At 38.2% G+C, this 10,510-nt stretch overlaps 1 gene segment (V, D, J or C); it reads right to left on the bottom strand.

Annotated features, from left to right (window-relative positions):
• Positions 1 to 9,770: 9,770 nt before the first annotated feature.
• On the bottom strand, positions 9,771 to 10,231 carry LOC114636078. The segment is given in 2 exon segments: positions 9,771 to 10,099; positions 10,183 to 10,231. Coding segments are annotated over 2 exon segments (375 nt in total).
• Positions 10,232 to 10,510: the final 279 nt, after the last annotated feature.

Genomic DNA, 10,510 nt, shown 5'->3' with positions numbered 1-10,510 from the left:
GGGGCGGGGTTTGGGTAGCTGCTGTGCCCTGGATGTCCCTGGCTCCCTGATCTATCTCTGGGGTTTAGGGAGTGACATGGAGATCTTACCAGCTGCTCTGAGTGCAGTGGCTCCTGGATGACTCAGGATTCAGTTTCTCAACAGGACGGGAGCAGACCAACTCTGTGTCTGCTCCAGCCCAGAGGACCAGGCAGGGGCAGAAGGGAAGTGGAATTCCGGAGGGGCGGGGTTTGGGTAGCTGCTGTGCCCTGGATGTCCCTGGCTCCCTGATCTATCTCTGGGGTTTAGGGAGTGAGATGGAGTTCTTACCAGCTGCTCTGAGTGCAGTGGCTCCTGGATGACTCAGGATTCAGTTTCTCCACAGGACAGGAGCAGACCGACTCTGTGTCTGCTCCAGCCCGGAGGCGATCAAACACTTCTGCTCCAAAGTTATTGATCCAATTATGGTTGATACATGTGCTCACATTAACATCAATATGGATATAAGAAGATAGTTTTACTGTGCTTATCCTAACTCTGAATAAAAACATCAAGATTCTGTGTGTTGATAAGAGATTAAGCCTTATCTTCCTCTTGTTCCTAACTGGCACTTATAACTTAAATTAATCCATGTGTATTAATCTATGTTTTGGCAAGAGGTTAGATAGTTGCTCCTTCATTTTTCCCTGCCCTGCTTTTCTCTGCATCTGGCTAGCAAAATCTGCTCCTGATACTTTTCCAGAGTTTCCATTTCTCCCCAGAATTCCTGACTATTCTCTCTTCCTTTGTGGCAGATCATCAGCTTTTTATTAAACCACTCTAGACTTGAGACAAGGAGTTTTTACAAAATATGATTAGAGATATTAATAACAGAAAGAAAAACTAGCCTGTACTCAACTTTCTGCTGCTCAAAAATTATTTTATGAATAAAAAGACAATATTTATAGAGTGTACAAAAAGATCACCCCAACACAGAAATATGTGAAACAAGTTCATTAATTTAGTACTCCTTCTCTTTGAATATTACATGCAATGTTACTACAAAATTTCCTTATGAAGCATGAGTTAAGTTTTAATACTCTAGTTCTCTTTAATACTTAACAACAATTTTGAACAAATCTACAGGCTACTTTTTTCTGTCAATTTGGCTCCATGATATAATAAGAAGGAACAGAGCTGAGAACAGTCCTGAAATACTGTACAACAGAAAACTGAGGCTGTGTCAATGTGCACTTGAGCACAGTACTATGTGACAGTATCTCCAGTGTCCAAATTGCTGATATTGATGAATGCTTGGTTGTCGGAGGTGTCCTTGGAGATTCAGGGATGGGTTGTAGTACTTATCATCATTCCACCAAATGTTTGCTAGTAACTCCAGATCCTTCCCTGAGAGCTTACAGATCCAGCTCACAACAATACCAGAAGTGCTCAATGAAAACTCAGAGAAAGTGCAAGTCAGACTGAGGGTCTGGGAGGCTTGCAATATCCCAGGACCAAACTCTTTCAGAATAAGCTGCGACAAGACATCTGAGAATAAAATAAAGCATGTGGTAAGTCTGAAATAAGGTAAAGATAGAAAAGTTCATCTTTTTGGAAGCCTTGTCACTCACATGCAGGAACAAGCAGGAGCAGGAATGAGGAAGTAAGTCTGTGTCCATGCCTGCACACCAGTGAGTATCCAGACTCAACTTTGGCTTTTCAACCCAAGTTGGAGTGGAGCTAGGAGAGATTTGCATCCCTTCATCAGGTGCTCAAGAGGAACCAATTTATGATAGGAAGCACAGGAGCCCTCAAAGAGCTGACCTCTGATCACCAGGAAAACTAGCTAACTGAAGACCAGAGTCCTCAGAATAAAACACTTCTGATGAATGTTGTATAGAAGGAGCAAGACCAAGAGACATCCTTAGTCTACCATAAAGGATTATGACTCTGTTCACTCATTCACAAATCATTATCTTGTGTTTTTCCATGTAGGACACATGAAGAACTCAAAGCAGTGATGTTTGTCCTGCCTTCACCTTGCTCTGTGCCTGATGCCAGAGATTGCTTCCTATGTGAGTCTTGTCAGAACATATTTTCTTTCATCGACACACAAAATATACTGATAGTGTAGACTTCTTTCAGAACTTAAGAGTATGTGTCACCTGCAGGCTAGTAGCTGTGAATGCTATAATTCAATGGAAGACAGTGAAGTTTCATTGACTTTACTTATCTGTCACTTTCTTGCCTCACATTTTTCTGACTTCTGTTTACTTAATAGCCAGTGCCTTCATCTTTATACTGCTCTCCATTTGTGGTAGTTTTAAAAGGAAATGAATACTTGTTTCTTCAGTTCTGATACTGGACATCCTGGAAAAAAAAACACAGTGGACAGAACATGCTGGAAGTTACACACTGGGAATATCTTCATTTCATCAGAGATGTTAAAGTTCAATGTATTGAACATATGTCTGGTTGGCGTTATACTCTGTGTGTATCTCCAATATCATTCCTCACCCCATCACCATATAACATGTTTTCTACACAAATGTGTGGAGTCATCTAGATTTGGACAACTTTCATAGAGAATGTTTGGTATGAACATAATTGCATATATGGAGATACACTTGAGTGAACTACTGATTTCTTCATTGAGAGCTGCACCAGAAACACACTCATTTTATAAAGTAAATATATTTATATTTAAAAGCTTTGAAAGATAAAGATATCAAAATGCAAAAGTCATGGAATATGATCTGACTACATAGTTATAGGAATACTGTAAAAAGAAACCAAATCCAGAATGCTGAGTGCCAGCTGAGGACATGAACCCTTAAGAAAAAATGAACAATGAGGCCTGGACTAATGCTTAGGTTCCTTTTTTTAGGGTTATCAACATTACGGAGAATTTTCTTCTATAATTGAGGTATATGACTTTAAAAAAGAGAATATTGAGAATGTCTGAAATTCTCTCCATAAGATTCAAATGTACCACAATTGTCCTCATCAAGAACAGGCAGTAGGAAACTTCCAAAAGAAGGAAGAGATAATGGAATGGTTTTGGAACCTGGCTAAGCTGTCAGGTTTGAAAGAAGAGTCCTGAAGACCAGAAATAGAAGGACTACTTGTTCTGAACATGAGACACATGGACAAGAGACTCTTCTGTGAGAGAATATCATATCTAACCAGGAACATAAATGTTGCATTTCTGATGCTTTGTCCATGCAGTGCATACAAGTATGATTTCAATTTAAGACTATAATATGAGCTGAATATGAATAAAAAAATTTTTTTGAATTTTTGAGATGTGCATGGAGTACTTCTGGGACTGAGATTAAAAGTCCGAGGATGGGGCTAGAGAGATGGCTCAGTGGTTAACAGCACTGACTGCTCTTCCAAAGGTCCTGAGTTCAATTCCCAGCAACCATATGGTGGCTCACAACCATCTGTAATGGGATCTCAAGCCCTCTTCTGGTGTGTCTGAAGAGAGCAACAGTGTACTCTTATAAAATAAATAAATCTTTAGAAAAAAATTTTTAAAAAGATAAAAATAAATAAAAGTAAAATAAAAGTCTGAGGACAAGTGTGGACAGTGTTGAACAAAAATTAAGTTTATTATGAATTTCATAAATTTATTCTAACATTGTAATATAAATATAGATAAATATAGATGTTAAGAACCCTGTCAGTGAGGTGTTAAAAATGATAAAGTATTGTGGAAAATTTGGAGCTGCTCCGTTACTCACAAATTTCACTAAATGATTTTATAGTGTTCAAAACTCGAAAACTCAGATGAAACTTTATATGCAAGGTGAGAGTTTATTTAATGTATTTTCAGTCAGTGCTATAGGCATGACTGGATCTCTCTGTTTGTCACAGTGACATGTGAAGGGAAAAGCTCTGCAGTGGAAACAATTGTTAGATAAAAGAGAACCATTGATTCAGCCTCCAGAAATTCTTGAGCACTTGGATTGAAAATGGTGGCACTGTTTTTATTTTGTGTGGAAATCATATTATATTGTGATGGGGTGAGTAATGATACTGGAGATACACACAGAGTATAGCATCAATCAGACATACGTTGACATGATGTGTATAAAGTCTGCTACTAGAGGCAAGATCTAATCTCATGAGATGAAATGTAATCCAGCCATTAGTATTTGAACTTTCAAAGGAGGGAAATAAAATAAATCCCTAATGATTGCTCATTATTAATCTCAGGAATCCAAACTGTAATCTAAAATTCTAAATAGAACATTGGAGCTTGTTCTTAATCAGATAATAAAATGATCTGCAAGTAAATCTGAAAACCAGGATGGATGTGGTACATGAACCTTGGACATCATATCAGACTGAAGGATTCTCATACCTGCTGCTCTGTATACTGAACACTATCTGCTGAGATCTGAGCACAGCTTGCCTAGATGTTCTCCTTGAGCTCTTTGAGCATTTGTACATCGTGTTCTACCATGCCAGATTCATTGACATAGAAGGAGCATTTCTGTCCTAGGAAAATGCAATTGCCTCCTTGTTCAGCAGTCAGTAAATTCAGGGGCCTCCTGTTTTGGAAAACAACCTCTGTTAAAGGAGGTTATCTGAATATGAAGGGACTCAAGGCCATCTGAATTGGAGGCCATTGCCTGCTCAACCTTGTCCTTGAAGTCACTAGACAGATGAAACAAGGCACAGTTCAATGAGTTGAGGGATGAAGATCTCTGTCTCCTTAAGGCTTTCCCCAGTCTACAAGGTTAGTTCATCTGGTTTCTGGTTTGTAGAGATAAACCTGGAGAAGTATTATCCCAGGAATTCAGGATCCTTTAAAGAAGGCTTTAGTACAGGAACCTGTAAGGCTTTTGCATCAGAGGAGAGCAGGAGGGTTAACACATACTGATTTGGTGATGGTCATGACATGGGTATATATATGATGGGGTTTCAAGGAGCATCTTACAAGGCAAAAAAGAAAGAGTGTAAGTCAAGTGGAATGAAACTAATCCCAGGTAAGGTGTATAAAATTGTGAACAGATAATGGCAGCCTTCGAATCCTGGACATTGTGGTAAACTTTGTCTAAATTCATGTGTAAGGGGCAGTAAGTAGTATATGGTATTGGTGTGTGGACATAATTTTTTCACCTTCTTCAGTATGCTGAACATCGACAAGGTCAGTTTTTAATTAAGTTACTTTCTTTGCATCTCTTATCCCAAGTTAGAAAAATCACACAATGGCTTGATATTAGAGATTTGATTTAAAAACTTCATAATGCACAGAAAAAAGAATGATAAAAACCAAAATGAAATGAAGGCCAGACAATTCAAAATGCCCAGCTTCTCCCTCTCTCCATTACCAGAACTGAGAACTGCACATGAACTAGAGAACACCATGGAATCAGGTCACCAACACTTGCCCAGAAGAGCTTCATGGGCTCATCCCTGTGAATGGAACATAAAGAACTGAGCTTGCAAATCAATGTCAGATTTTCCAGCTGAAGAAACCCTCCTGTTAGTGGAAGAATTTACAGATAAATTTACACACACTGTTGATAGTAATGATTATAAGTGGATGTTTGATACCACATATTTGAAATTTTGTAACATTCTTTTAAATGGACATACAATTGATGCTTCAATAAAGCTCATAAGTTACGAATAAAATCCATATGTGCAATATTAATTAACAAACAATACTTAATTGTAATTTTAAAATAAATGTGTGCTCCAGAGTGGTATAAAAGTGTGCACTCTGACAAGCAATGATGAGCACATCTTTCCCAGCGTAAGCTGCCATTGTAATTTTGATCTTAGCCATTCTGATATCTGTAAGATGAAAGCCCAGACTCATTTTGATGTGCACTTCACTGATGGAGAAGGTTGTTGAATACTGCTTTAACTGACTCCCTACCATTAGTGAATTCCTTGTTAAGAATTCTGTTTAGACCTAAAACACATTTTAAATTGGATTATTTGGTTTGTTGACATCTACTTGGATGTAGGTTTGAGTATGTATTTTGTATATCATCCTTCTGTCAAATGAGGAGTTGGTGAGAATATTTTACCATTCTCTAGACTACTGTTTTGTCCTATAGATGTTTGGTTTTTTTTTGCCTTGCAGAACATTGTCAGTTTCATTAAGTTCCATTTACTGATTGTGGCTCTTAGGACCTGTGCTATGTGTGTTCTCTTCAGGATGTTTTCTCCTGTGCTCATGAGTTCTAAACAATTCAGCAAATACTTTCCTTTAGACTCAAGATATCTCGATTCATATTGAGGTTTCTGATCCAAATTGTCTTGAGTGTTGTGCATGGGAACAGATGTGGATCCATTTACATTCTTCTATGTATAAACGTAGAGTTAGACCAGCACCATTTGTTGATGCTTTTGTTCTTTCATTGTGTATTTCTGAATTCTTTATCAAAAACTAGGTGTCCATAAATATGTGTATTTGTGTTTGGATTTTCTATTAATTAACCTTTCTTGTTTTTATTTCATTTCTCTGATTTTTTTATTACCATAGCTCTGTAATAAACTCTGCATAAACTTTGAAACAATGGATGCTGATATCTCCAGATGTTTCTTTATTGCACAGGACAATTTTAGCTATCCATCATTTTACAGATTTTCTATATGAAGATGAGCATTGTCTTTTCAATATCTGTAAAGAACTGTATTGAAATTTTGGTAAGTTTTCATTGACTCTGTAGATTGTTTTTTGGGAGGATGTTCACTTTTACTATGTTAACCCTACCAATACAGGAGCATGGCAGGTATTTCCACCTTTTGATACATTCTTAATTTTTTGTTCAAAGACTTGAAGTTTTTGTCATACAGGTCTTTCACTGGTTCTGCTAGAGTTAAAAAATTGTTCTAATTGTTCAATTGTTCCAACTGAGGGGTTTATTTGACTATAAGGTAACCGGTCATCATGATGACTGAGAAGAACTTTGAATGTTGTCATTTATATTCCTGTAGCACTTCCAGGAGAATGACATAGATTTTAGAAACTAACACCATTAATCTGCCACAGATTTTGTGTCTTCATAGACAAGGTCTAACAAATATAGGAGATGGTTTCATATCTTTCAAGATGGTAGCTGAGAAAAATGCATATTTCATAGAGTCAAGAAACACAGCTCTCTGCACTGTCCCTCAGGTTCTACACAACTACTCTATTTTGATTTTTTCATTGACTCATGGAAACAAATATTTATCAATATTATTGGTGACATTGACAGAAAGATTCTCGAGGACATAAGGACCTTGTACTCATAGAAAAGCATTAAGAGAACCAGAAATTTTAGTCACGCAGGGATGTCTCTGTGGCAGAAATTTCCCTGCCCTATTTGCAGTGGGAGGCCTATGATTGGATAGGGAAAAGTGAATCTGAGCTAAGGGACACAGAGACAGGAATGCAGGGAGAAATGAGGAAGGAGAAATGCAGCAGAGATGGATGTTGAAGTTAATGAGCATGGCTTTAACCTCCCTTTGGCAAAGATGATATGAAAATGTTAGGATAGATGGGACAACTTGTCTAAGCTGTGTGGGCATCTTGTGATTTGAGTATTTGTTGATATATAAATCCACTGGTTAACTTTAAGCATTAAGAATCTTATTTCTACTTGGTACTGGGTATTGGGATAACTAAGGGGAGGATGGCAGTTATTGTCTGGTGTTAAGCCGAGCTCAATGGAGCTGGCAGAGTTTGCTTAGGGGCCATGACTAGAACCATGGAGGCCACAAAGCTGTCAGGCTCAGGCAGCAGCCACGCCAATGTCTCATGGGCCTAGAGGTGGCTCTACTGAGGTGACCAGTCTGTGCCAGAATTTAGTGCAGGAACATGATAGCAGAGCTTGGAGCAAGTAGCCACTCTTTTAAAATATTTCGCACTACACATCTCCTCAAGGAAGGAGATAAAATCAAATACCTGAACTCCATTCAGAAAGCTGAGAGGAGACATTCTTAACAACCTCTTGATCCTTTTGCTATCTGTAGGGACAGAACACACACTAATTACCCAGAATGATTATCCCAGACTCTTCCATCGTTAAGACTATAAGCCATCCTTAGGGGAGGTGTCACATATATTTATAGCCTCCTGATCTGTATGCTGTGGGTCAGAGAGCACATAGACTCTGAAATTTAGCAAAAGAACCCACCCTCATGATTACTAGAACTTCATAAAATAAGGTCTACCTAGCCACACCGTAAGCTTTACTGTTCAACGGGATTTGCAATGATTATGGAAATGATTATTGCCTGGAGACCCTTTTCCAACTTCTATTGTGTTGAAATATACCTATAATAAACTGTCTGTGCTTAGACTCCCCAAAGTCTGATTCAGGTTAACAAAGTCAATTTGTACAGTGTTTGCATTCTCATCCCTTCTCGTGCTCTACGACATCTGCAGGTATTCCATCAAGAAATAAAAGATATCCTAGTAGCTTAAACTGCTCTGAGCACTTAGAGATTAATAATGGAAAAGTTCATTAATAAAAATACACACACAGAGAGAGGGTGAGGGAGAGGAGGAGAGAGAGAGAGAGAGCGGCTTAAACCCACATATTCTACTTACGTATTTCACTACACTTTAGAATTACTCATTTTACATATGCTTTATCCTTACATCTTTTCAGATCTGGCTTCTGATTTACTTTGAACAATTTAAAAAAGACATGAGACCAAAAAATTCACACTTGTGCCTATGGGGTATTTACACAACAAAGATATTTCCAAAATTATGTATTTATTAATTATTTAAAAGTTTTTTCTATTTTTTTAATTAAAAATACATTTCTTCCTGCAGTATATTCTGAATACTGATTTCGCTTCCTCAACACCTCACAAATTTCTCCAGGCTAGATTGTGTTTCTAACTAGAAAACAAACAGAAACTAAATATAATGAAATAGAAAAACAAAGAGAAATGAAGGAAAATCAAACAAATGGGAATAGGACAAAACAGAAGAAAAGTCACTAAAAACAAAGGACAAGAAACATATGTGGGTGCAGAGACACATGTTCACAAATACTCTGTAAAAACAAAGCTGGTCAATAGGTAAACAATGGACTATGAGAGTTGATGCTGTATCAGTATAGGCCCATGTTCTAAAAAGGCTAGTGACTGTAGACATGATTACTGAGTCCAGAAAGGAAGTAAATAAGGGATCAAACATCTATGTATAATCTCAGAACCTACCTCAGTTAACAGGATCATATGTTATGTTGGTAAATGAGTTCTATGAAAAGTGACTTAATAATATTTTGATCAACCTCCAGGTAATATATTTACATGCCTATGAATTCTGATATAAATATTTCTCACATTCTAAGAGACTGGATCTTCTGCTCGAACACACAGCCAGAATTATCAACACACCTGCAGTCAGATAATACTTAAGACTATGGAGGGAGTGTTTGTTTGCCCAGATGTTGGTGATTTGGATTTTATAGATCAAATTCATATTATACCTTATTCCCAACAGTTTCATCAAGCTTCTGATCTCTCTGAATCATTTGATATTCTTACTATTCATCTTGAGACTTTTCCCTTTTGATTGTTTTGTTGAGTAAGAAACATGTCAATGGAGGTGGTCACTGGTGTAGAGATTGGCAGGGTACTGTGCACTGTATATTTATCCTAAGTCAGCATCACTTTATTCTTAGAAGTTCTTTTACTAAGATGACAAAGACACTATAGTACTGTTAGGAGGACGCAATATAGGAACATTCAAAATTATGATTTCTGAGCAAGTCTAAAGGTTAGGCTTTTCTGTCATTTCAGTCTCAGGGCATCGTCCTGCTCCTACAGGTTTTCTGACACACTCAGGATGTGGTTAAAACACTGTGTCTAGTACAGTAATAGACAGCAGAGTCCTCAGATGTCAGGCTTCTGAGCTCCATGTAGGCTGTGTTGGAGGATTTGTCTGCAGTCAAGGTGGCCTTGCCCTTGAACTTCTGATTGTAACCAGTACCACCAGTTGCAGGATTAATAGCTCCAATCCATTCCAGGCCATGTGTGGGTGTCTGCTTTACCCAGCTCATTTCATAGCTGGTGAAGTCATAGCCAGAAGCCTTGCAAAATATCTTCACTGAAGCCCCAGACTTTACCAGCTCAGCTCCAGACTGCTGCAGTTGAACCTGGGTGTGGACCCCTGTGGAGAGAAAAGCAAAGTGGATGGCTGTGTCATCTCAGTCCCTGTCTCCTCTTTATATTTGGAAATGGTGATCCCCTTACCTGCAGTTACTGACAGGAGGAAGAGGAAGGTCCAGCTCCATTCCATGATCAGTCGGTGTGTTCAGGGACTGTGGAGAAGACACTGATCATAAAATGTTTTCAGGGTGTGGACATCCATGTATTTACTGCCATAGACTCAAATAATTTGCATATTCATGAACAGGGGACTTCTTAAAAAAGGACCTAGTCCAGCTGGAGAACTAGAGGGAAAGGAATGAAATGGTACATGGGTTAGGCAACAGGATGCTCAGGTCAGAGTCCTAATATTCTCTGAGGAAAGACATCCTATATACCTTCCCTGATCACTGAGCAGATGTTGTGGATATAA

Source organism: Grammomys surdaster, unplaced genomic scaffold (assembly GCF_004785775.1).
Source record: "Grammomys surdaster isolate TR1022 unplaced genomic scaffold, NIH_TR_1.0 121798, whole genome shotgun sequence".
Lineage (NCBI taxonomy): Eukaryota > Metazoa > Chordata > Mammalia > Rodentia > Muridae > Grammomys > Grammomys surdaster.
Note: the sequence above shows the minus strand (reverse complement) of the source record. Positions and strands in the feature narration are given on the sequence as shown.